The sequence below is a fragment of the Pelodiscus sinensis genome, chromosome 2 (genome assembly GCF_052426305.1).
Source record: "Pelodiscus sinensis isolate ZL-2025 chromosome 2, ASM5242630v1, whole genome shotgun sequence".
Lineage (NCBI taxonomy): Eukaryota > Metazoa > Chordata > Testudines > Trionychidae > Pelodiscus > Pelodiscus sinensis.
The window spans coordinates 69,796,906-69,823,596 of record NC_143053.1 but is presented as its reverse complement, the minus strand read 5'-3'; the positions used below and the strand labels follow the sequence as shown (position 1 = coordinate 69,823,596).

Below are 26,691 nucleotides of genomic sequence, written 5' to 3'. Positions count from 1 at the left end.
TTTGTGTGGGGAGGGGGGTGGAATTCTTGACTAGCCCTAATGATGAGCCATCACAAATATTAATGAAGCAGTTGAGGCCTTGAGCCCTCTTAAACCAAAGAATAAGGTATTTAAGAAACTCATCCTTCCCTGATTTTCCCTGATTATTTGCTCAATCAGCACCCAAAAAACATAGGCCTCATACTGGATTACAAGCAAACAGATCTTCAGTATTACGTAGTTTGAGCAGTAATTAAATCTGCTTATACTTTAGCCTGATTGGCACCCGGGACTCCACAGTAGGACAAAAAAAAATAGAATGCATACAATTAGCTGAGATCATGGTGTGTGTGTGTGTGTGTGTGTGTTCGTGTTCCTTTTTCTTTTATATATCAGTACACCTGACATCTTTAATGCATCCTATTTGCTCAGTGAAGATGACAGAAAATCATTTACAGAGCTAAAATGACAAGACTACTTCAAGGAAGAGAATGTCTGAGTGATCCAGACTCTTCAAAACCCTGATCAATTCTGCTAGGAATTTCTTTTTCCAGGTCTATAGGCCCTGGTGTACACTAGGGCTGTGTCTAGACTGGCAAGTTTTTCCGGAAAATCATCAGCTTTTCCGGAAAAACTTGCCAGCTGTCTACACTGGCCGCTTGAATTTCCGGAAAAGCACTGATGAGCTCATGTAAAATTGTCAGTGCTTTTCCGGAAAAACTATGCTGCTCCCGTTTGGGCAAAAGTCTTTTTCCGAAAGACTTTTGCACAAAAGGGCCAGTGTAGACAGTATAGTACTGTTTTCCGCAAAAAAACCCCGATCGTGAAAAAGGCGATCGGGGCTTTTTTGCGGAAAACATCGTCTAGATTGGCCATGGACGCTTTTCTGCAAAAAGTGCTTTTTCGGAAAAGCGTCCTGCCAAACTAGACATGCTTTTCCGAAAATGCTTTTAACGGAAAACTTTTCCGTTAAAAGCATTTTCGGAAATTCATGCCAGTGTAGACGTAGTCTAGGACCTTAATCCAAACTAAATCCCCCAAGTTCGAATTAGTAAATTCATCCGCTCTACAAAGCCCATTATTTTGGAAACAAAAGGCCATGGAATTGGAACTCTTTACATCTGCTTTTCATCAGGAATAATGCTAATTCTGAACTTGTAAGTTTGAAACAACGTTAGCATGGATGCTTTGGTCCCACAGCTATCCAGAATGCTTCTTGGGGCTCTGAGTCTGAGGTAGGGCATCCACATTAATGGAGCATGCCTCAGACTCATTTGATGCTTCGCCGTAAAGAGAACACGTTGGTTCAAATTTGTTAAATCATGAATTCTTTTTCAAATTTAGTAATTTCAAAATAATTTCCTAATGTAGACATGGCCTATGTCAGCAAAATATTTTTCTTCATATTTATTATTGCTCTTTCATTCTCTCACATCCAGACATGATGGAATCTTCTGATGGCTTTAAAAACGCAGCCTTTATTCACTGTTCACTGTGGGGAAAACTGACTTTACAGTCAACAGGAATTTTGCCGTTGAACCAGGATTTCAGTCCTGGTTTCCAATCTTCTTCCTAGCTTTTTCATTGGATGAATTTTCTGTTTCACCATAAAGCATGATAAACTCTGAATACTAAGATGGGACAAAAGTGACAGTAGCAGAGGGGAGATAATTATCTAAGCTCTTCCCCAAGACAACAAGACTCTCCTTCCTGCTGCATAACATTAATTTCTCCTCTGTCTCTGTCTTTGTTCTGGTGTCCCATTCCATTGCCAGAAGTAATATTTTGTTAGTCTGAGAATTCCCAGAGAAAGTGGAAGAGAAAGTGTCCTCATGTTTTAATTTACCAATCTGTAATTGCCAGGATCACCTCTAACGCCCTTTTTTGAATGCTGGCGTCATGTTAGCTATCTTCCAGACACCATAAAAGAAGCCCAACTTAAATGTATACCCCAATTTAAAAAACGTAGTAGAAGAACTAAAAAAGCCACCGTGGCTTAACAACCATGTAAAAGAAGCAGTGAGAGATAAAAGGACATCTTTTAAAAAGTGGATGTCGAATCCTAGTGCGGTAAATAGAAAGGAGCATAAACACTGCCAAATTAAATGTAAAAATGTAATAAGAAACCCCAAAAAGGAGTTTGAAGAACAGATAGCCAAAAACTCAAAAGGTAATAAGAAAATGTTTAAGCACATCAGAAGCAGGAAGCCTGCTAAACAACCAGAGGGGCCCCTGGATGATCGAGATATCAAAGGAGCACTTAAAGACAATAACGTCATAGCTGAGAAATTAAATGAATTCTTTGCTTCAGTCATCACGGCTGAGGATGTTAGGGAGATTCCCAAACCTGACCCATCCTTTGTAGGTGACAAATCTGAGGACTTGTCACAGACTGAAATGTTGTTAGAGGAGGTTTTAGAATTAATTGATAAAATTAACAGTAACAAGTAACCGGGGCCAGATGGCAGAACTCAAATCTGAAATTGTGGAACAATTAACTATGTTTTGTAACCTATACTTTAAATCAGCTTCTGTACCCAACAAGTGGAAGATAGCTAATGTAACGCCAATATTTTAAAAAGGCTCTAGAGGTGGTCCCGGCAATCATAGACCGGTAAGTCTAACTTCAGTACCAGTCAAATTAGTTGAAACAATAGGAAAAAATAAAATTGTCAGACACATAGTTAGACCAAACATTAAATGGCAGATGGAAACCTTGCACCTGGAAAAGATAAGAAAACAAGAAATTTCTAGCTGGGAATCTGGAATATCAGGATTATGTGTCTGGACTGACAGACAGTGATGACCTACAATACACAAGCAGCATATGCAGGTCAGCTTTGATACATTGTGTGCTGTACAAACTCAATGTTGATATAGCAGCACTTGAAGAAACAAGACTTGTAGATGCTGGTTCTATCCAAGAGTCCATTAACACTTTCTTTTGGAAAGGTAAAAGCAGCAAATGGTCTCAGGCTCCTAGAAACACCCATTGGAAAGTTAGATTGTATAATCTCATTTAAACTTCAGACAACTATCAGCTCTGTGAACATCATTAGTGCCTGTGCACCGAAACTCAAATATAGCCTCCAGGAGAAGTACACATTTTATGACTCTGCAGAAAGTTGTTAAAAACATGCTATCAATTCAGCAACTTTTCCTCATTGGTGACTTTAATGCAAGAGTCAGTACCGACAATACCTCACAGCCAGATTGCCTAGGACATTTTGGCAGTGACAAGAGGAATGAGAATGGCCAATGACTTTAATTATGGACCCAACCATTGTGTATTACCAATTCATATTTTATAGCAGGGGGTCTCAAACTCTCAGCTTGCGGGCCACCCTTGGCTAGAGAGATTGTGCAGTCCAGCTCAGGAGTACTGGTGGGAAGGAGTGTGTGTCAGAATTGTCCCCCAAACCCACCCTTTCTTGCCATTGCCCCATCTTCCCCTCCCCATGGCACCCCTACCCCTGAGGGTTGCAGCCTTGGGGTCATGGTGGAGAGGGGCTGGCACCATGTGACAGCAGCATTCAGGAACCCCTGGCAAGATTGCCCAATCACTGCAGCCGGGGATGGCCAAAGGCCAGGAGTTTGAGATCCCTGTTTTACAGGAAAAAATCTTCACAAAGTGTCATGGCAACATCCATGATCAGGCCACCAGTACCAATTAGACTTTGTTATCATCCAGAGGAAGGACCTACCCCTAGTACCGAATACTCATACGTTCCACAGTGCTGGTCGTGATACTCCTTAATTATTAGTAAAGTGCAGATTACAGCTAAGAAACAACATAAAGCAAAAGCTAGGAGCAAGCCCCAAATCAATGCTATTAATGCTAAAAATAGAGGAAATGCCAGGAGTTTGTGAAGGCTTTTGAAATTAACATGAATGGGAAGTCATTACCAGAGAATGCAGAGGAATTTTGGGAACATTTAAGAACAACAATCCATGAAACAGCTTTAGCTATATTTGGGAGAAAGAGACCATCAAAAAGAACTGTTCTGAAGAAAATGAAGCAGAACTGTTACCTCTCATCAACATTAAGAACACAGCCTATCTGGAACACAACAGGAAGCCAACAGAAAGCACCAAAGTGAGACTTTTACATGCAAAAACTGAGAGAGAGCAAGTAAGCAGATGCTGTGCGAATCATTAATGGATCATGCTCTGTGAAAAGATGCAGCTTCAGATACAGGAAACCTCAAAGTCATGCATGACAGCCTGAAGAAAGGACTAGATTCCACCATCAATAAGGTTGCCCCTGTCAAATCACAGAGTGGTGAAATCATCACAGAAAAAGCAAGCAGCTGTCTCCTTGGGTTGAACACTATTCACACAAAAAAAGCTACACAAGCAAGAAAGAAACATCACCAGCGAATAACTAAACAAAATATCAAATCTGGCATCTCATGCCAGAGCTGGATGTGGAGCCCACCATAGAAGAGCTAAACAAGACCATTGATTTGCTGTCAAATGGAAAGGCCCATGGAAAAGATGGCATCCCAGTGGAAATCCTTAAGTGTGCAAAAGACAGCCTATTATCACATCTTCATCAGCTGAGACTTAAATGCTGGAAAGAGGGTGGGGTACCACAAGAGATGCCCAACACAAACATTCACTTTGTATTAAAAAAGGTGAAAATTATGACTGCAACAACACCAGGGGTATCTCACTACTAAGCATAACAGAAAAAGTTTTGGCAAGTGTCATCTTTGTCTGCTTATAACAACTGGTGAATCACGTCAACCCTGAAACACAGTGCAGATGCAGGGCTGGAAGATCAACTGTAGACATGATCTTTTCTCTGTGTCAGCTACAAGAAAATACAGAGAACAAAGCTGACCATTGTACTTCACCTTTGCTGACCTAACCAAAGCATTTGATGCAGTCAGCAGAGCAGGCCTATTTGAAGTACCAGAAAAGATATGCTATCCACCAACCCCTGATAGTTCTTATACAGTCATTCCACTGCAATACGAGAGCAACTGTCCAATTTGAAGAAGTACAGTGAAGCAAAGATGTATTCTTGCTTCTATATTGTTTGGAATCTTCTTTCAAAAGGTCAGATGGGAAACTCTTCAACCTGTCCTAATTTACATCAAAGACCAAAGTAAAAAAGCTGCTAATCAGTGATACTGTTGTGCTCATAGCCCACAATATAGTTCTATTACAAGAACTCATGGGCTACCTTTCAAATACCTCAAATGGTCTGATAGCACTTTATAGGCTTACAAAACATGTAGATGGTATCATGAACTTTCATGGGCACAGACCAGTTCTTCTGAGGACCAGAGTTATGAGTTGGGGATATGAAAACTCGAAATAAATAGGAGAGGGGAAGTGGAGGGGTAGAGAAAGAAAAAAGAAGGGTGGTGGGAGACAGAGCATCTACCAGACCCATTGTTGTTGTTTTTTCTGTAACTGACTAACTTGGCTACCCCCTGAAGTTTCAAATACCTGTCAGGCATTTTCTCTCAACAGCAGCATTAATAAAATGGTTGTATTAACATAGGGGGTTCTACAAGACACCTTAAATGTAAACCAGATAGAAGTAGTCCAAATATTCAGCTATTTAGGTTCCACAGTAACCATCAATTTCTCACTGGATGAAGAACTAAAAGTTCACATTGGAAAAGCTGCTACCCCCATAAGTAAGCACTTTATAAAATGCAATCAGAATTGTGGGGAAGAGAACCTGACAGCTGAACACTACTTACATACTACAAAAATATTAACTATCTTCAGGCAAAATGGTTGTCACATTCTGGGGTGCAATCCATGCCAGTGAGTAATTATATAACAACCTGCCCTGTAAACTTGGATGCCTCCCAGTGCTTTGCTATTGTAGGTCCCAAACTTGGCACCACAAAAACAGGATGACAGCAAGCATGTCTCTTCTGGCATGCCTGTGTGCTGGACAGTCCTGGTTCTGCAATTTCGACCCCAGCAGTCTGTCTACAGCCCCACTCTCACCAGCTTTGACTACTACCTTCAGGAAAACCCCAACATACTCCCAGTTCTAAATTTTCCTAGAAAAATGTATTCTGCAATGGCCATCCCTCTCCTGAATAGTTCAAAGAAATATTAAGGTTTGTTGGCCCTTTAAGGAGTCAGTACAGTAATTCCTCATTTTAGTTGCCCTCCCCTCTCCCAGCCTCTCTCTTCCCCTCTCCCACCTCCTTTTCCCAGTCTCCCCCAGTTTTGTTCAATAAAGACAGATTCCATTTTGGAAGACACGTTGTCTTTATTTTGTACATCAAGAAGAGGGGCTAGGGAAGGGTAAGTGGAAGGAGGTGAGGGAGGAATGGGGCACGAGCCCCCGATGGGGAGGACTGGGCGGGCTTTGCGGGCTTCTGGGGGTGGAAGCTCTCCTGCAGCCCCCCCAATTGCCCCCTCTCCCCAGATGGCAGCCTGCGGCAAGTGCAGCCGGGCTGATGGCTGAGTGGTGTGATGTGCCCAGTGTAGGTAGTCCGGGCAATCCAAGCCAGGACTGCTTTGCAAGCGGGGCACCCCTGAGAACTGTCTGTCCGGGGTGGGGGTCGGGACCCTTTAAGCACAGCCCTCGGCTAGCTTGAGACAGCATCTCCACGCTCTAAGTCCTCCTCTAATGCCCTGCCGGCACTGCTTCCGGCCATCTTTTAGCCTGGTTCAGGGTCCACTTAATGTGGACATGCTAGTTCGAATTAGCAAAACACTAATTCGAACTAGTTTTTTAGTCTGGGTCCATTAGTTCGAATTAGCTTAGTTCGAATTAACTAATTCGAACTAAGTTAGTTCGAATTAACGTTGTAGTGTAGACGTACCCTGGGTTATAGCAGGGAGAGGGAGGTGTTTGGCTCTGGGGAAGGAATGGGGGGGACATGGAAGGAGGCTTGCATCCGGCAGCTGGATTTTCCCAGCTGGCCGGTCGCCGGCAGCTGCATGGGACTTCCCCTGCTTCCCTGCAAAAGCAGCAGAGTTTTTCCACTCGCCGCACCATTCCCCGGTGACCCCCTCCTCGCTGGATGCAAGGAGGCAGGGGAAGCCCCGTGCAGCTGCCGCTGAATGGCCATCTGGGGAAACCCAGCCGCCAGCTGCAAGCAGGAGGGCAGAGAAGAGGGAGCGAGGCATCCAGCCAGAGGAGGTCACCAGGGAACTATGCGGCAAGTGGCAAACCTCTGCTGCTTTTGCAGGGAGGCAGGGGAAGCCCCGTGCAGCTGCCGGCAACCATCCGGCCAGTCGGGGAAATCGTGTTATTGTGGGGACAGTCGTGTTGTTCGAAAAATGTTCCCTAAAAAAATCATGCTATTGTGAAAACATGTTAAAGGGGCATGTGTTGAGCGAGGAATTACTGTATTCAATAGTTGGTTACTTTAATTGGAATTACCAAACAGTTCCATTTAAACAAAACACTGGATTACTTTAGATTAAAAAGAAAACAAGTTTATTACCAAAAGAAGATAAGATTTGCAGTGAATTGACTAAGACATAAAGTTAGAAATGGTTACCAGCAAATAAAAGTGAAAACATTCATTTAACTGTCTGAAACTTAAGCTAGCAAATTTTTATTCATGGCTTTGTTCAAGATGGCCGTTCTCATGCACAGCCCTCTAGCAAGATGATGACTGACCCACTCCTTCATCAGGATCTCCCCCAAAGGCATAAATGTATAGCTGCCTTTATCTTCTTGGGTAAAAGAACTTGAGTTTTTTGCCCCTTTGCTTTATAGTGATGTGAGGCTTTAAAGTGGACTCCTTAAAAAGTTACCCTTCTGATTAAGGTTTATTCAAACACTGAAGTCAGGTGATGAAGGACGCGCCATCCTCTTTCCTCCCCCAACTTGTGTTTGCTGAAATGAAAATATTTCTGTTTACTTCATTTCCTTCTCTTGCTGTCTTGAGGACTTTGTTTACCATTTATACGTAAATTGAGGAAAACACACATTTCTTTGTTTTGGGTAAGCATGTTTAGAATTTTTGCTTAGGCAGGGCTGGCTAGCGTTGAACAAGTGCAAATACAAGGGGAATTCTTAAAATGTTGCTTCAGACATTTCACAGATCAGAACATTGTTTTCTGATATCTCCCAAAGCATATTTTGTATGAAGATTATTACAGTAGTGTGAATATGGGGTTCTTTTGGTAACAATGGTACCCTATTGTGTATGCAATTTCAGTGAAACTAATCAAAAGCTAGAACCTAATACATTTATGTTTAACTCTTTTCACAATGTAGCTCTATCAACCTCTAAAAATCAACCATTTGCCATTTTTCAGCAAGAATATTTTGCTAATTCTGGGCCCAAACTTGCAACAACTTGTATGTGTAAGTAATTTTACTCAAGTCAATTACCTCCCCAGGCTCCTTAGAAATCTTAGGCACACATTGCTGATTTTTTTTCTGGCTCAGTTGAATGGCAACGCAAGTACCGCCAATAAAGGAAATTAAATAGAGTTTTCAGTGGAATAGTTCTTTAAACCTTGCTTCAGTGTACTTATGATCATCTCTCACTCTTAGTAGCAGGCAGTCTTAGCCTCACATTTCTCAGAATGAAAAGCTGAGGCTGATTATCACAACTGCTAAAGTATAGAGCTAATTACTTACTTAACTATTGCAATATAACTTTCTCCTTGGAGTCTTGCAAAAGAGGGTTAGGCCTTTTGTGTAACGTTGCTCCTTGGAGTAGACCCATTGAGCTAATGGATTTTAAAGCCCAGAGGGACCATTATGATCACTTAGTGTGACTTCTGGCATAATACTGGTAACAATAAAATGCAGCAAAAAACACATTTAAACCTTATAGGATATGTCTACATTGCAGTTATTCTGAGTCTTATGGCTTGTGCATTTTGGGCTAAGGCAGTGTTTCTCAAAACTCCATGGATTCACTCTGAGAAACCTGCTAACTGGCCACTGCGGTTTGTTTATTTACTGGCTCTGCAGCCACAGTGTCTTGAGGCTTCCCTTGGCTGCAAACCATGAACCAGAGCCACTGGGAGCCACAAGACTCCATAGCTGCGGAGCCGATAAATAAACCACAGCAGCCAGGTATCAAGTTTCTCAGTGTGAATCTGCAGACCACTTTGAGAAACACTTGGATAAGGGGTAGTTTAACTGCAATTTGGACATTCAGGTTTGGACTGGAGCCTAGGCTCTGGGACTCCCATGATGGTAGACAGTCCCTGGGGGCTCAGGATATAGCCATACCTTGAATGTTTACTGCAATTAAACAGCCTCTTAGCCAGTGTAGACTTACCCCAAAAGCTTGTAATGATGTATACTATTTTGGAGCAGTACATTTATGTATATGGTTTCTGCTCTTACAAATGACAGAACATTCTCTGTCCTGGGTCCTGAAATATCATAGGTTGAGTCATTCCCCATCATGCAAACAGAAGATGAAACATTTTACTCATAATAGTAATTGTAGTTTATGTAGGTCATCTTATTGGCTGCTATTGTGTATAAAATTACTTGTGCATAAACGTTGGCCAAACGGGGTCCTTTATATCTCAGTACGCAATCTGCAATACATAAAAACCCTGAACAGAACCCTCCTCCCCCACTTATTAGGGTAGAAAGTGCGACAATAATGAGTTGTTCATTAGAATAAAATGGGCAAAGTCAGTTCCAGCAAGCAGATCATAGTAGAAATAAGTTACACAATGGTATTGCTCTAAAATGAATAGGTCTCTTCTATTTCCAGTCCTGTGTGAAATACATATTGCTTTATCTGTGCTCTGGAAATTTGCTGTTTATCACCTTTTTTGCTGTTTTGAATCACCTTTGGAGCCATGGCAGTTGGGTGGGGGCAGCACTGAAGGCTTCCTACCCCCAACTCTGCCCCTTCCTCCCAATGCCCTGCCTCTTCTGGGAGCATGGAGCATCTCCCCTTCTCCCACCTTGACCAGCAGCCCAACAATTCCGTTAGCTCTCTTGCTTTCACATATCATAGAAGGGTGCATAATTACATTCAAATTTAATATCACTTTCAAAAAAGGAGATGAGCATTGTAAGGAGTTCCCTGCTCTCTCTCTCTAATATACATTGCAGTTATTAGTCAAGATTTTTTAAATGAAGGGGCCTCAGGACAGGTTCATAAACCCATGTTAAGCACCTTAAATTAAAGGATTGATTTTCAAAATGGTAGATCTCCCCAGTGACTCCCATTGATTAGATCCAGTAAGCAAAGGTTATCATTAGACTATCATGAAATTGTATCTGGTACATGTAGCTTTAGTTATACCATGAAATAACAGTTTTATTCCAGTTTTCCTTCTTTTTCTTTGTTCTGCCCCTGTAGAGGTGATGGCAAAAAAAGGAGAGACAATCAGGTCCATCTCTGTTTTCCGTAGCTGTTAAAGCACTGAGAAACTAGTCAGATATATTATGCTGGATGCAATAATGAATATTACATAATAAAAAACTAGCAATTAAAACCCTGAATCAAAGGTATACAGGCAGTCCCCGGGTTATGTACAAGATAGGGACTGTAGGTTTGTTCTTAATTTGAATTTGTATGTAAGTCGGAACTGGCGTCCAGATTCAGCTGCTGCTGAAACTGACCAGCGGCTGATTCCAGAAAGCCTGGGGCAGAGCAACTCTGCTTCGGGCTTCCTGTAGTCAGCGGCTGGTCAGTTTCAGCAGCAGCTGACTTGGGGACGCCTGGGGCAGAGCAGCTGGGGTGCTGCCGGGTTGGTCCAGTAGCGCCGAGGAGCGGCGCTGCGGGACCAACCAGCAGCGCCCCAGCTGCTCTACCACAGGCATCCCCAAGAAAAGCCTGGTCTGCTGGGGGGGGGGGGGCGCACTAGCTGCGCCCCTCTCCCCCAGCAGACCAGGGAGACGCTGAGCAAAGCCACGGAGGACCTGGGCGGCGGGACCACGGCGCGTCTGGGCGGTGCCACCGCCCGCGTCCTCCGCGGCTTTGCTCCGCATCTCCCTGGTCTGCTGGGGGCCCCCCCTCCAGCAGACCAGGGAGACGCGGAGCAGCTTTTCTCACCCCGGAGCATGCGGGCGGTGGGACCGTGGCGCGTCTGGGCGGTCCCGCTGCCTGCATCCTCCGGGGCGAGGAAAGCCCCATTCGTAAGTACAGATCCGACGTAAGTCGGATCCACGTAACCCGGGGACTGCCTGTACATAAGAAAGGAATCCTAACCCAATTATTTAAAATTATAATTATGTTTTTGAAGTGTCAATTGGGCATATTGCTTCTACCTTAAGTCAGTGGACATCTTTTGAACTGGAGTACATAGTTAAAGTAGATGGTATACTAACAACATGAATAACTCTGCTGCATTCAGTTGATGGACTATATAGTAATATTTCAGTCGTGTGTGTTTTAGCTTTTTTCATCTGGTAGTGGACATCTGTTGATAGCAGTAGTGCAGTGTACTGCTACTGTGTTTTAATTCACAGCTCTGTCAGATATAGGGTGTGTGTTCTTGGTTATTCACTGAAGCTTGCTGACCCTTAGTTTCACTGTATGTCACATTAATATAGCATCAACCAAATACCATGACATTTCATTAATATCTGAAAATTATGTTATGGTTTTTGGATGAAACTATAAAATTGGGAAATATTAATAGCATGCCTTCTCTCTCATAGGGTGTGTCTACACTACAGGGTTTTTTTTAAAAAAAGTAGCCTTTTTTAAAAAAAAACTTCACTTGCGTCTAGACTGCAGCCATGTTCTTTCAAAAGTAAATCAAAAGAACGCGGCAGTTTTTTCGATCTCAATAAACCTCATTTTACAAGGAATAATGCCTTGTTTTGAAAGTACTCTTTCGAAAAAAGACGTTATTGAATTCAAAGTGTGCTTTTTCGAAAGAGAGTGTTTAGACTCTCTTTTGAAAAAGCAGCTTGCTTTTTAGAAAAATCTGCTTGTAGTCTAGACGTTCTTTTTCAAAAGAGGCTTGTAGTCTAGACTTACCCAAAGAGAGGTGACAGACTACAACCCACAAACAAGCGCTTTCAACTACTACTTGATAATTTGTAAGAGCTTTGTAGTTATAGTTTCTTACATTTAGTTTCATTAGGCTCCCCTAATTTGAATGTTCAGCATATTTAGCATGACTCCTGCAAGTTTTTCATGGGATGGTAAACCTCAGATATCTGCTGAATATATTTTTCCTGTTACACTCTTTGTTAAATGAAAGTTTGTTGTAATGGTTGCCCATTAGAATAAGAAATTTTTTTACATGATTATATAGTAAGTGGATTATTAATTTGAATCACTAATTCAGGATCTTTATTTTAACAGGATTTAAAGGGCATCAGCATATTTGTATGATGAACATGTAATGTATGTGGAATTCATCAACACTACCTGTTTTTTTTTCACCAGATAGTCTATATGGGCTGGACCGAAGAACGGGAACAAGACTCCCTTCAGGACCGAATGTACACACCAAAGTTTCTAGCACTGAGGGGTTCCTCTCTTTACAAATTTATAGCACCTCCAGTAAGTATATTTTTCATATTTAGCAGGGAGAAGGGTGTTTAAAATCAGTGTAATCCCATACAATGAGTTCATGGGTTTTACCCTGTGACATGTGGGTCTCTGTCTACCAGGATGTATTATAGAATCATGAAAACATTATGGGGAATAGAAAGTTAAGGTGTTGTAAAGTAATTGTTTATCAAAGATATTAAGTACAGCTAGAAAACACCTTTCTGCCCACATAACTGGAGCACTTTAAAAGTTGGAAGGGAAGCACACTACTCTTTGCTTCTAGACATGGAAAGGTCAACCAGCCTGAAGCAAACTGGCTAGATTTGCTGAAGGCATGGGAAATATCAAAGTCTTCTGCATGCTGTGGAAATGATTTTACAGACATCTCAGTCTCTAGATTTCACCCTGAATACGACTTTTTATACTGTGTGTGTGAGCAGCAGAGGGTAGATAGGTAGTGGAAGGGGACAATGGGCAGAATAATATCTTTGGTTTAATTTGAATTTAACCAAGCTTTACATCTCTTACTCATGCTGAATAGTACTTCAGTTGGGCCTTAACTCAACAAAGCATTTAAGAGTTGTTGGTTTTTTTGTCTCTGTTCAGGAAAATATTTAAGGAGCACTAGTCTCATTACAGTAAACCAAAGGGTTAAGTGTTTTATTGGATAGGAATAGATGTAAGCATGTACTTTAAGATAAACACATGCAGTGTTGCCAGCTATGACAAGTTCATTACCAACAATCGGATATGGCCTCCTGGTCAGTGTCATGAAAATGTAACAAGCTTAATGATTAATTCAAATTTCAGCCCTGGCTTGGGGAAAACCTGCTCTGAGTGGCTGCTGTTTCTCCGGAGGCACGGAAGTGGGAAAGGCAGCAAATCAGGGCTGCTAGAGGAAGCAGACAAAGCTCTCCTCTCATCCCTCAGGAGCTAAGATGAGTTTTTGGTTATGGGTGGAGAGAGGAGAGAGCAGATAGAGTGCACCAGCTCAAGGAGGCTTTGATCCCTGTTTTCCCTTCCTTAATGCAAGTGTGGTGTAGATAAATGTGAGGCTGAGAGGGCAAAAGTTGATGGAGGAGCAGGGAGGATGCATAATGAATTGTTGGGATGGGGAGAGATGGAGGATGAGTTAGGGGTCAACCTTGCTGTGAGGCTTGAGAGTGCATCATTAATTGCTCAATCATGGAACAGGCAGATGAAGTTTTGAGGAAGCACAGAATTACTTAATTAGAATCTGGGGGTGGGGAGTTGGGAAAAGCTGCAAGATCCATAAAATTAAGCACCCATTGAGCACTCCTGCAGCAGGGTCCAAGATCATTTTGTTGTATGACTTTGGGAGAGTTGGCTACATTGTAAATGGTCACACGCACTGGGAGTGGGCAAGGGGAGTTAACAATTCAAAAGACAGACCAAAACCACAAGAGATGCTCATGATTTTTGAACTTTTGGAATTGGCTGTACTGCGTATGCGTAGGTGCTTTGATGAATCAGGACCTGAGTGAGAAGTGTCAATGATTTCAATGGGGCTGCTCTCAGGCTTGAGGTTCTGAGAGGAGGCAGAGAGAAATTAAAGTTTGCAACCGAAGGAAAAGAAGGTAATTTCTCTATGAGCTGGGAGGGAAACAGGAAAAAAATGTTCATGTCCTGTAGAGTACAGTGAACCCTCGTTTATCGCGGTAGATAGGTTCCAAACCCGACCGCGATAGCTGAAAATCCGCGAAGTAGGGACACCATATTTACGTATTTATTTAACATGTATATTCAGACTTTTAAAACCCTCCCTTTATATGTCATATGTAATGCAATGAACCATCAGTAAGAGCAGATATTACTAATTATTAATGGAATTAACGAAATATTTGGGGTCTTCATATATTGCGGCTATTTTCGAAATTTCCGGAAAATCCGCGATATATTTCTTTTATAATATATACATACGTAATGAAAAAAGTCCGCGAAGTCGTGAATCCGCGATGGTCGAACCGCGAAGTAGCGAGGGCTCACTGTAGATTGATAGTTACCGCTCACTGTGAATAAGGGTGAATTTTTAAGTATTTTTTGTTCAGATAAGATTCTAGTAAGATTTGTTCTTACTAATGCTGTGTACCACCTTACTCTATTAGTCCTACTGAGATCAATAGGACTGTTTTATGAAGCAGTTATGAAAAACTGCATTTTTTTTGCAGTGTAAAAATGAATGAAGTTGCTTTCTAAGCAGGGATGGTAATATTTTTATAAGGAGCTCTCCTAGAAAGCTTCTTTGGCATGTGATAAACTGTAATTTAGGGGTGCATGTATTTTCACAGAGTGAATTATTTGCTCTCTTTTCCCCTTCCTATTTGAATAGTAACACTTTCTCCTAACTATACTCAAAAAACACCTGTGGCACTTGCTTATCATCTTTGTTTTTCATAAGTTCTAAAAAATAGAACTGCTTCTTTAACTTTTGCTTTCTTGCTGCTTTTTTATATTTTAGAATTCTAAAGTGTGACAGGTCTGGTCACTTTGATTTTATATGGCCTTGGTTGGAAGACTCAGATCTAGATTTTTAGCTGTAAGTGATAAGAGGTGTGAGAAGTCTTTATCAAAGATATTTTTCCTACATCGTTTATAGGCATTTGCGTTAGATATATATTAACAAAACAGGAAAACAACAGTCTTTCAAAGCTTTTGGATCTGGTTGACTCTACAGTTACATTTTGTTTTGAATATTCCTTGTTCAGAATAAACTTTGCACTTTACAGGAATTTTCTCACTAGGAAGATGTCATCTTTTCCAAACCAGTCTTCCTTATAAGACTTACCTTTAGACTCAGCCCTGCATGGCGAGAGTCGAATTACATCTCAAGCATGCTCTAAGTCAGTTTCTTCTTTGGTCCGTAAGACAGTATTCTTGCATCTAGGCATCTGTACTGGCCAGTATTTTGGAGACGGTGGAGTTAGGGCTCCACCTATAACCCTCCTCTTGCTGAGATTGTAGAGTATCATTGTCATCCCCATGCTCATAGCTGGGATCTGAGGTGGTTCAGTTCAACAGCGTGTGCTTTATATGTCCTTATTCCCCTCTGTAACCAAGTAGGAGTTAATCACAAAGGGCACATCCACACTGAAAGGCTAAAGTCAAATTAACCTGTGCAACATCAACTATGTCAATTGAGTAACTTAAGTCAAAATAGCTTAACTTGGTTTTTGGCGCTGTCTACTCAGCAGGTAGTCAAAGGAAGAACACTCTTTCTTTGACTTCCCTTACTCCTCATCAAATGAGGGTTACCATGAGTCGGAGTAAGAAGTCCCTCACCTTACATCATTTCAAAATAATGACTAGTAGTGCAGACACCTACTATGTTATTTCAGAATAACATAAGTTATTCTGCTACAACACTGCTGTGTAGATGTACCCAAAGTGATTACATATTTTCATATAATTCCATATTTCTCACTTGTAGCACAATGTATCAAATGCAGTTTGACAGCTAACAGCATCTAACTGTTCTCATGTATGTGTATGCATGCTGAACTGTATTTATAGCATATTTGCTGTACAGTTTAACCAAACATAAAACATATGGACTTGACATGAGGAGAATGTCCATTCATATAAGTAGTCCCATTTATTTTATTGTGATTACTCATGTAAGGCTTAGGGCTATTTGTATGGGTAAATGTTTGCAGAATGGTAATTCATACCAGGAAAATGTTCCTTTATTTTTGTTCCGTGTGGACTTCTCTGATTGCCACCCATAAACCAAGACTTTAAATAGGCTACAGCCCAGATAAGAAGTTAATTATACTCTATGGGGTGCTAACACTCTTGTTCCTTACTAAATGTAATTAAGGCTATAAAAGAAAGGTTTAAAGGAAACAAATAAGGGCCAAATCCTCTTGTGTTTATACAAGCAAAGGTCCCTTTCATTGAAATGGAGTTTTTGTTTGAGTAAATACTTCAGGATTTGGATGGATATGATTGAATCTAAATAGCCTTTTTATCTTTTATTGTAACAAAAAGGAGGGGGCAACCTGCGTAATGTAGATGACTGCAAATAATTAGAACTCCATTAAAAGAGCAAGTACAATGCTTTAATCTGTTTGATCTTTTCATTACAGAATTTTATTTTTGTAAGGAATATGATTGGCCTGATGCTTCTCTTAGCTGAATTTTAATTATTTTATTCTATATGCTCAACAAGATTTAGTATGATTAGCACAATTGTCATGGAACTCCATAATCAAATTAACCATAAAGATAAGATTGTCATCCTTTAGCAGGTGTCATTTATGTACAAACAGATGCAAAATAGAAATGCAAATGATGCAAACAAACATTTTGCTGGTTTAATTGTTATCTTGAAGAAATCATTATAAATCAGTTAAACAAACCTGTACATCCTACAACATAAAAAGTGGGCAAACATTTCATAAAGTCCTAGATTATTATTACTCCTACTGTTCCCAACAATTGGACATTCTGTCATTCAAGTCTGTAGTTTCACTTAGATAAGGAATAAGTTTTCTTACGTATTTTAAAGGATATTTTTATTCTTGCATTTTGGAGACAAAAAACATTTGCTCTTTTATTTCTCCTGTTCTTGAATAGCAATAGCAATGATATTTCAACCATTTTCCTAGGATTCTGTTCCATAGTCCAATTTCTTTTACTGTTAGGAACTTTTTTCCTAATATATAACCTCAACTTGTCAGACAATTGTTTCTTATTCTTCTGTCTTCTGAGGCTATAAATAATTCCTTTTTTTTCTTCCTTCAGTTTCCTTGAAGGTATTTATAGAGGGTGGTCATATCTTTCTTGATTCTTCTCCAGACTATATAGTTGCTTTAGTTGCTTCTTTCTCTCCTTTCTAAGTCCTGTTCATTAACCTTTATATCATTTTTGGTCTTTTTTATAATCTGTAATGTTTCTGTGCAATGCAGTTTTTTAAAATTAGTACTTGTAAAAACACGTTTTATGTCCTGGGATAAACTTTTAGGTGGCCCAGAAGTATTTTTCAGAACTTAAGGTTTGAAAGGCTGCAAGACTAGACACTTAATATGAATGCCATTTTATGTCTGTTTTATCTCTTGTCTTACATTTTGATCGTAAACTCTTCAGGGTCAATCTTTTGTTAAGTGTTTATGTAACCCACTCACCTACTGGGTATGGTGTACCATCCCATCTAATGGCAATGAGACCACGTACACAGAGAATAACGAGTCTGCTCTATCGCCTTAGCTGATAGCTAGCTATTTCTTAGCTAATGTGCTAGAGGCTCGTTCACTAAGCTCCAAAAATCCCAGGTTCAGTTTCTCCTGTTGGTGTTACATCTGTACCCTGTTTAACGTAGTGCCATCCTGGTGTATGTTTGGAGGCCTTACCACAAGACAAATAATAAAAATAACACTACATGGGGCAGTATTCAACAGGCCTTTACATGTCTGCTCTGGGATAATGTGGTTTTTTTACATGTCCTGGGCAAAGATCTGTCAGGAGAACTCAGGGACTGCTGCATCAAGGCATCTGCAGCAGCCAGCAACGCTCCAATTGTGGCAGGGAGAAGATGGAGGTTTAGTGCTACATCACTTTCTGTCAGCCAACATACTGAGCTGGATCCTTCAGGAAAATGGGTTGCTTCATCTTCAAGGATGATGCTGCCTGAACAGAGTCCCACTGTGCCCCAGGATACTCAGGGAGGGCTCTTTGGACTCCTTGATGGGTAGTGTGCCTCCATGGCACTGCCTTGGCACCTAAGGCTAAATGTGTCACTATGGCCCATAATAACTGTTCTCTAAGGCAATTTGGTGTCTGTCTTCTGTGCATATTCAGTGTATAAATGATGGAAGAAGATACTTAGGATGGGATGAAATAGTTTATAAACTGTATCATTGAGAAAAAGAAAAATTACGTTGCTTATTGTATTTTTCTTTTTGTTTTTCCAAGGTCACCACATGGGATTGGACACGAGCTGAAAAAACATTTTCAGTTTATGAAATTATGTGCAAAATTCTCAAGGTATGGGGAACAAACGTAAAAAGTTTTGGAGGTGGCAGCTTTATTCTTTTCCTCTTTTTTCCTCATTAACCATCTCTCCTTTCTACCTTTTTTCCTCCCTTCCCTAGTAGATCACTCTTGAATGTCTTTCCAAATGATACAGATTTTTTTTCATCCTTCCTCTCATCTGAATGGCAGAAGCTAGGCTTTTATAAAGAGAAAATGTAGTTGAAGGGGAGGAGGGGTCACTAAGCTACCTTTCTTCTTGCCTAGCTCCTGAGGCTGGCTGGGGGCACAAATGGCTCTCTGCACAAGTTAGAATGATTCTACACATATCTAGTATATGCCAACTGGAACAGTCCCTTAGGAATCATTTGGCTGGCTTAGGAGCAACACCTTGCAGGCAGCTCTGGACATACCTTCACTTCCTGGCCTGACTCTCAACAGCATCTCTGTGCAGCAAGAAGGAATAGGTGATATTGTATATGCCATGCTGACTATAGCACCAGAGGATTTCCCCTAAGAGAGGGATTTTTCTCTTAGTTCTACATTTAACTTTTCTTTATGACACTGATGCAATGCAAAGGGAAGTAAATTTGGGCTGATGGCCTTGCCTACTTCCTACTCAAAATATTTCAACTACTGCATCAGAATACATTTAGAATTAACATTAAACTGGTGAGTGGTTGGAAGAGAGGAAGAGAAGGAGAGAAAATCTTCATTATATATTTACTACTAATATATAAATATTTCTTTGTTACCTGGAAGCTTTGGCTAGCTATTAAAATGGAAAACTGAGCCAGAGTAGATTCTTTAATTGAAATATTTGTTAAAGATAGTAAAATCACCTTATTCTTCCATTAATCTCCCCTTTTTTCCAGCCCTGCGCAGTGTGTGTCACTGAATCTGCCTCTTTTATGCCTAAATATAACCCCATTACAAATTATGCTGTTGGAGGTTATTCAGGATTTCTGTCAGCATCATAAATCTTGCTTCATTTTAGCAGTGCATGTTCTAGACATACTCCCTGGATGTGAGTTAAATAGATACCGCTAAGAAAAATGACTTGGTTATATTTATTCTCACATCCAAACGTCTTCCCTTCTAGAGTACATTGTGTGCTTCTTGTGTTATAAATTTGTTTTCCTTAAAGAATTAGTTTGAATGAGGGGGCAGGAATTCAGGTGTGAATGCAGTGTTTGTGCTATAAGGCTTCAGCCTAAGTTGCCTCTCTTATCTTTCAACCTGGGGAAAATCTTCTTCCTTCTGTGAAAGAAGAGGAATTCAACCACCCACTCAGCATTATACACTCTTCATGCCATCTTGCTTCTGTGTCAAGAAAGGGGTTGTAAATTGGGTAAACCAAAATGGGAAATGGGTGGCCTGGGAGCAAAAAATGCTCCAGCCACTGGGTCTCTAACTTCTATGAGGGTATGTCTACACTGCATTCCTCTTTCAAGAGAGGAATGCAAATGCAGGGGAGCAAAATTGCAAATGAAGCATGGATTTGAATTTCCCACACTTCATTTGAATAATTGCGTCCGAGCACTATTTTGAAATATCCTATTTCGAAAAAAGAAACGCTGTCTAGACACGGTTATTTCGAAAGAAAACCCTTCTTTCGAAATTACCCTTACTCCTTATAAAATGAGATTTAAGGGTAATTTCCAAAAAAGGGTTTTCTTTTGAAATAACCGCGTCTAGACAGCGTTTCTTTTTTCGAAATAGGATATTTCAAAATAGCGCCCGGATGCGATTATGCAAATGAAGTGCGGGAAATTCAAATCCATGCTTCATTTGCAATTTTGCTCAGCTGCATTTGCATTCCTCTCTCGAAAGAGGAATGTCGTGTAAACATACCCTGAGAGACCACTCCCCCACTCTATACCTTCTTATGATTATAGAGGCAGCTGAATCCTAGTCAGTAAGAACTGCTGGAAGCAGCACAGATCAGGACACCACTTCCCACGGCTCCCATTGGCCACAAACTATGATTTGCGGCCAACAGGAGCTTCAAGTGGCCGTACCTGCAGAGACGCAGTAAATAAAGTACCAGCAGCCCACCAGGGGATAACCCTGGTGAGTCATCTACAAATCTTACAAGCATGCTTTCCACTCCATTATACAAGTCATTAATGGACGTGTCCAATAGTACCAGATCTAGAACAGAACTCTGTGAGGAATTGTATGTCCCCAAGTTTGAAAACAAACCATTGATAACTACACTTTGAATAAAGTGGGGTTTTTTAATCTTTAATATTAATGTTTTACTCCCACTTTATAGAAATTAAAGCTAAACCACATTTCCCTTATTTGCTTATGAGGATGTAGGACTCTGTCAAAAGCTTTTCTGAAGTCAGAAACTATCATAAAAATAGGGAAATAGAATGTAGATGGAGGTACTATAAGATGGGCACATAACTGGTTGGAAAACAAGTCTCAGGAAGTATTTATCAGGGGTTCACATCAAGCTAGAAAATTATATTGAGTGGGGCCCCACAGGGATTAGTTCTAGGTCCAGTTGTGTTCAATATCTTCATCAGTAATTGAGATAATGGCAGAAAGAGTACACTTACAAAATTTGTGGATGGTATCAGGCTGGAAGGGGTGGCAAGTGCTTTGGAGGATAGGAGCAAAATTCAAAATGATCTGGAAAAACTGAGAAAATGGTCTCAAGAAAAAAAGAGGAAATTGAAAACAAATGCAAAGTACTTCACTTAGGAAAGAACAATAATTTGCACACTTACAAAAGAGGAAATGACTACTTAGGAAGGAGTACTGCAAAATGGGATATTTGGGTCATAGTGGATCATAAGGTAAATATAAGTAACATTATAACACTGCTGCAAAAAAAGCAAACATCATTCTGGGATGTATAAGCTGGACTGTTATAAGCAAGACACAAGAAGTAATTATTCCATTCTACTCCAAGCTGATTAGCTCAATTAGAGTATTTGTTCCAGTTCTAGATGCAATATTTTAAGAAAGATGTGGACTAATCGGACAAAGTCAAGAGAAGAGTACCAAAAATGATTAAAGGTCTAGAAAATATGGCCTATGAGGGAAGAGAAAAAAAAGGGGGCTGTTTAATCTAGCAAAGAGAGAACAGAGAGTGGACATGATTACAGTTTTTATGTACATACAGGGTAGTTTCAAGAAGTAGGGAAAATTATTCTCTTTAACTTCCAAGGATAGCACAGGAAGCAATGCGCTTAAATTGCAGCAAAGGCAGTTTATGTGGAACATCAGGAAAAGGGTGGTTAAGTGCTGATATAAGTTATGTTTGAAGCTGCGGGATATCCATCATTGGAGATTTTTAAGAACAAATTAGAGAAAGACCTTTCAGGGAAGATCTAGATAATTTTTAATCCTGGCATGAGTGCAGTGACTGGACTAGATGACCTGTCAAGGTCCCTTCCATTCTTTCATTTGTATGACTCTGCGATTCTTTGTCTACTATTTCTTTCTACCCACTTGGCCTGTAACCCTTAAAAGAAGGAAATTAGGGAGGTTGATAGGTCTTCACACATGCTCAAACGGTTCTTAAAAATAATTGCTTATGCTTCTGGGATTGTTTCAGCTGGTTCCTTAAGTACCTTAGGGCAAATTGCATTAGACACTGCTGACATTAATACATTTAATTGAACTAAATGTTCTCTAGCCTTGTCTTTGCCTAATCTGTCTTGAGTTCCTTCTCTGTTATTTTTAATATTATGTTTATAGCCACTGTAAATACTTAAAACAACCATATTTTTCTAAGTACAGTGTATGGATTTTGAAGGTCATGACAATTTTTAGCAAAAAGTTCCTTTATTATCATAGACTTGTTTTATGATTTTCTCATTTAACATCTTTCGCCTTCAGATTTCTCAGAGGTGACACTATGCTTATTTTAACCAATCTTACAGCAACGTTGAGAGATTTAATCAAACAATGTTTCTACACTACTTTTAATACCACAAAAGAAAGTAGTGTAGAAACATAAATACCACAGATTTATACAAGTGTTTAACCCTAATTTTTCATGAACTATGTTCCACTTTGGAGATGTCATAGCAGAACTAAATTTATCAAATTCTTTGAGTCTGAATCAGATTATTTTATGCTTCAGGAGAGGCCCTACAAAAATATTTTACACCACAGTTCACTATAAGCACTTGCTCATGCTTAACTGAAAAAATGTTCATTTGTGTTAAGAACATGCTTAGTGCTTTGCTGAACAGAGATGGAGGTTTGCTTAGTACTCTTCAGAACAGGAGTCTTGATGCACTGAGCAAATTGTACATTGATCAGGGATGGAGGTTTCTCTTGTTAATTTCTGATACAAAATCATGAAGCTGGATGTTAATTGTCATGTTGTGGTTGACAAATTGTCATTAAATCACACTGGCTTTCATAGAAAATGTTCAGTCAGTCTCAGGGATGGGACAGCTTTTATGTGTTGGGAATTGGAGCTGCTATTGCCCAGTGCTCTCACTGCTTATGTCTCTACCAGTTGTTTCTAAATTAATGTTTTCTATTACCTGTGAAGCTCAGGGTGCAGCTTTGCAGCTCCAAAGGAATCGTGTTTTGCTATAAGTAAAATCATCCACACACTCACTTGCCCAGAAGTCCCAAAATGTGAAAAGAAATGATTAACTTTGGAAATCTACAGAAGACTTGACTCTCATGATGGCTATGATGAAGGTCCAACCTTATTCATTTCGCCTAACCGTGGGCAGTAATTTGATGATCTTTGCACTGTAGTATTTGAGGATTTGTTTATTTGCTAGTATTACCAAACACATGTATATGGAAATGTACATTTGAAGTCACTCACTTTAACTTACTTGACTGATATTTTTATAGCAGGCAATTCAGAATTTCAGTGATCGTATCAAACTTACGTAGCAAAGTCTCTGTTAAAATGAGTTGTCCTTTAAAAGTGTTTTCCTAGTGTGTTAGACCACAAAGCTGCAGTCACTGGTATACACATCATTTTTAGCTTTGAGTGATATACTAGTATTTTTTTCCCAATATATCCTGGCTACTTTCTCCACAATATTTCCCTCTTATAATTCCAAGGCACACTAATGACAGAATTAGAGAACCTATTCTAAATTTGTCCAGGTCATCTCCCCCTACCTCTTTCATTTTTCCCACCTCTGACTACATCTCTAATGAGCTAGCAAACTGATTGTATTTAGAAACATTTACCACCACGAGTTTCTCTTTCAGGGAAGGACATTGATTTTCCTCATGTGGGGAAGATTTGTTTCTTCCTTCTCAGATACAAAAATACATAGCGGCGCCAATAATAGAGGATGTGAATGACTCAATCCTAAAGAATATACAATACTTAATATTGGAGACTATTGAATAGTATATTCCAAGTTCTATATAAATTTCAACTTACTAAACCTTAGTAAGAGCTAAGGATTTATTATAATCCTCTTTATTCTATATAGAAAATACACCTCATTAAGTTTGGTGACTATCAAATGAGTTTCCATTTATTTCAATTAAAAGACATAGCCCATTAATTCTAATTTCAAGATTTGAAATAAAATAATTATTTCAAAACCTGACATGACTATTTCATAAACTCCGAAGGCAATAATATACATCAAAATAAATATATTCTCTATGCTAAGTCTTCCAAATACCCTGCAAAATTTTGCTGTCTAATGCAGACTATTGATGCTGGAGAACTTCAATCTGTCACAGCAGACATTTACTGTGTAATATAGATGTCATATAATATGTCTAAACTGCATCTTTTATCAAATAGATTCCAGTTAAATTACAATGAGTAGAAGAGTGCTTCATTGTGAAACACCAACAAGAGTAATATTGAATCCTATTAAAAGGATATTGAGTCAATATAAATATATGTGGTTCCAAAATATATTCTAGGGCTTAAAAGTGTTTGGATTATGATTAGAGCCCCATCAAATTCATGGTCCATTTTCATTAATGTCACAGTCATGGGATTAAAAAAAACCCCATACATGTCATGATTTCAGCAACTTAAATCTGAAATTTCACAATGTTGTGATTGCAAGAGTCCTGACCCAAAAAGGATTTGTGGAGTGTTCATAAGGTTATTATAGGGGGAGAGAGATTATAATACTGCTATCCTTACTTCTGTGCTGCTGTCTGCAGAGGTGTCCCCTCAGCCAGCAGCTGCCAGTCTCCACTGCTCTTCTGATGGTTCTCAGTCACCATTCTGCTCCCATCCACTTCTTTGCTGTGACTCGAAATGATTTCAGCTTCTTGTGATTTTAAACTCTTAGCAAGCAGGGCAGAAGAAACACAACTCCAACACAATTTATATAAGAAAAGAGGCACCTAATGATGCCTATTTAGCTCTGTTCTGAGAACGTGAAGGGGGAATAGGAGACAGATCAAACCAGTCCAGGAAGGGGAAATCATATAGCCTCCTGACTAGAAATAACCTTTCCTCACCCCTTCCCTCTGAAAGTCGAGCCCCTGCATTGGCAAGATTCTTTCTGCTAACTGTGAGCCCTTTCATTTGGAACAATTTGGCACAGTCATATTTTTGTGTATTCTCACAAAATTACAAACGTTGGCAACCATAGTTTAACTATCCCTGCATTTAATACAAACATAGCTGGTGTTGGGTCACAAATTCAGTTGATTACAATGAACAAAATACCACGCCATCTGCTGACTATCTAATAAATCTAAGCAGGAGCAAATTGTATTTACATAAATACAGCCAGAATGTCTCCCCACTTATAGCCTGTTGTAAGGGACACATTTCTTCAGACCCTGCTTACATCACTATCATCATACAACAAAGAGTTATATAGAGAAAAACATAATGGAAAACAATGGTTAGAAGTAAAATCAAGACTGATTCCAATTAGAAAGAAGACACTCATTTTTAACAGTGAGGGCGATTAACTGGGTTTTATAACTCTTGAAGTCTTCAGATGAAAACCAGAAGCCTTTCTTGGAGATATCATTAATTTTAACACAAGTTATTGAGCTCCATAGAGGAGTGAGTGGATGAAATTCAATTACCTGAATTATATTGGAAGGCAGACAAGATGATGTAATGTTCACTTCTGGCATTAAAATATATGGATATTATTTTCTCAAACATAGGAGTAGACTTTCCCAACTGCTACACTGGGGCAGGTTTGTGCTGCACTGGTGGTTTTGTCCAAGGTAAAGATGCAGTATTTATAGTGTCTCAAATTCTTAGACATACAAAGAACAGAAGTAGGTAGAGTTTGAATATAATATGCTTTGAGGGTCTGAGATAAGAGGTACTAGGTAAGTTAAACAATTTTGTTATTTAGCCCATTTATTTTTCTTTTTAATCCAGTGTGGTATAATCTGTTAGGCAGGTTATGCAAATTAGGCTAAAATATTATATTCAGGATAGTTAAAATTGCCTGCACTTTCTAAAATTAATTTTTACCACCATAAAAGTCTTCACTTTCGATCATGAGAAAATCCCTTCTATAGTTTGACCACTTCCTCTCCAGTTCCTGGGTGTCAAATCAAAGATGTTTTGAAACCTACAGTAAAAATGCTAATATAATTGTCATAAAGAAGTAGTTGTAGTCTCATGTCAAATTAGCTCTAAAATGAAATAGAAGGATGATTGTGTCCATGTAGGTAAGATGGTAAGAGCTTATGAGTTTATGCAAAGTGTTATTTATATCAAAGCAGTAATTTACTTACAATATTCCTAATCAGCTTGAAATTTAGGGCATGGAAACATCATGACACATTTCAAATTTTCACTTCCCAACTATATTTGTTTTTCTGACTGACTCAGTGCAATCCATTTCATTTTTATCTTGAATGATATAATGATTTGGTGGGATAATACACATGATTGGAATATTGGTATAGAAGGGTACAGCTTACTCAGGAAGCATAGGCAGGGGAAAAAAGAGAGGAGGTGTTGTCTTGTATATTAAAAATGTATACACTTGGACTGAGGTGGAAATGGATGTAGAAGACAGACATGTTGAGTTAGGTTAAAAGTGGTAAAAAAAAACCAAGGGTGATATCATTCTATGGGTCTACTACAGACCACCTACCCAGATAGAAGAGGTTGATGAGGTTTTTTTCTAAACAACTAACAATATCATCCAAAGCACAGGATTTGGTGGCTATGGGGGACTTCAACTTTCCAGACATATGTTGGGAAACTAAGACAGCAGGGCACAGACTATCCAATAAGTTCTTGGACTGCGTTAAAGACATTTTTTTTTTATTTCATAAGGTTGAAAAAGCTACTGGGGGTAGCTATTCTGGATTTGATTTTGACAAA

The 26,691-nt window shown here is 39.6% G+C and overlaps 1 protein-coding gene across 4 annotated transcripts in view; it reads left to right on the top strand.

Moving 5' to 3' along the window:
* SNTG1 (syntrophin gamma 1) overlaps nt 1-26,691 on the top strand; it is a 532,572-nt gene that overhangs the window by 445,968 nt on the left and 59,913 nt on the right. For all 4 annotated transcript variants that reach the window (XM_006112171.5, XM_014577356.4, XM_075920716.2 and 1 more), the window contains 2 exons: nt 12,306-12,422; nt 18,345-18,416. In XM_006112171.5, coding sequence (XP_006112233.3) covers nt 12,306-12,422; nt 18,345-18,416 — 189 coding nt within the window. The remainder of the gene's footprint in view (nt 1-12,305; nt 12,423-18,344; nt 18,417-26,691) is intronic.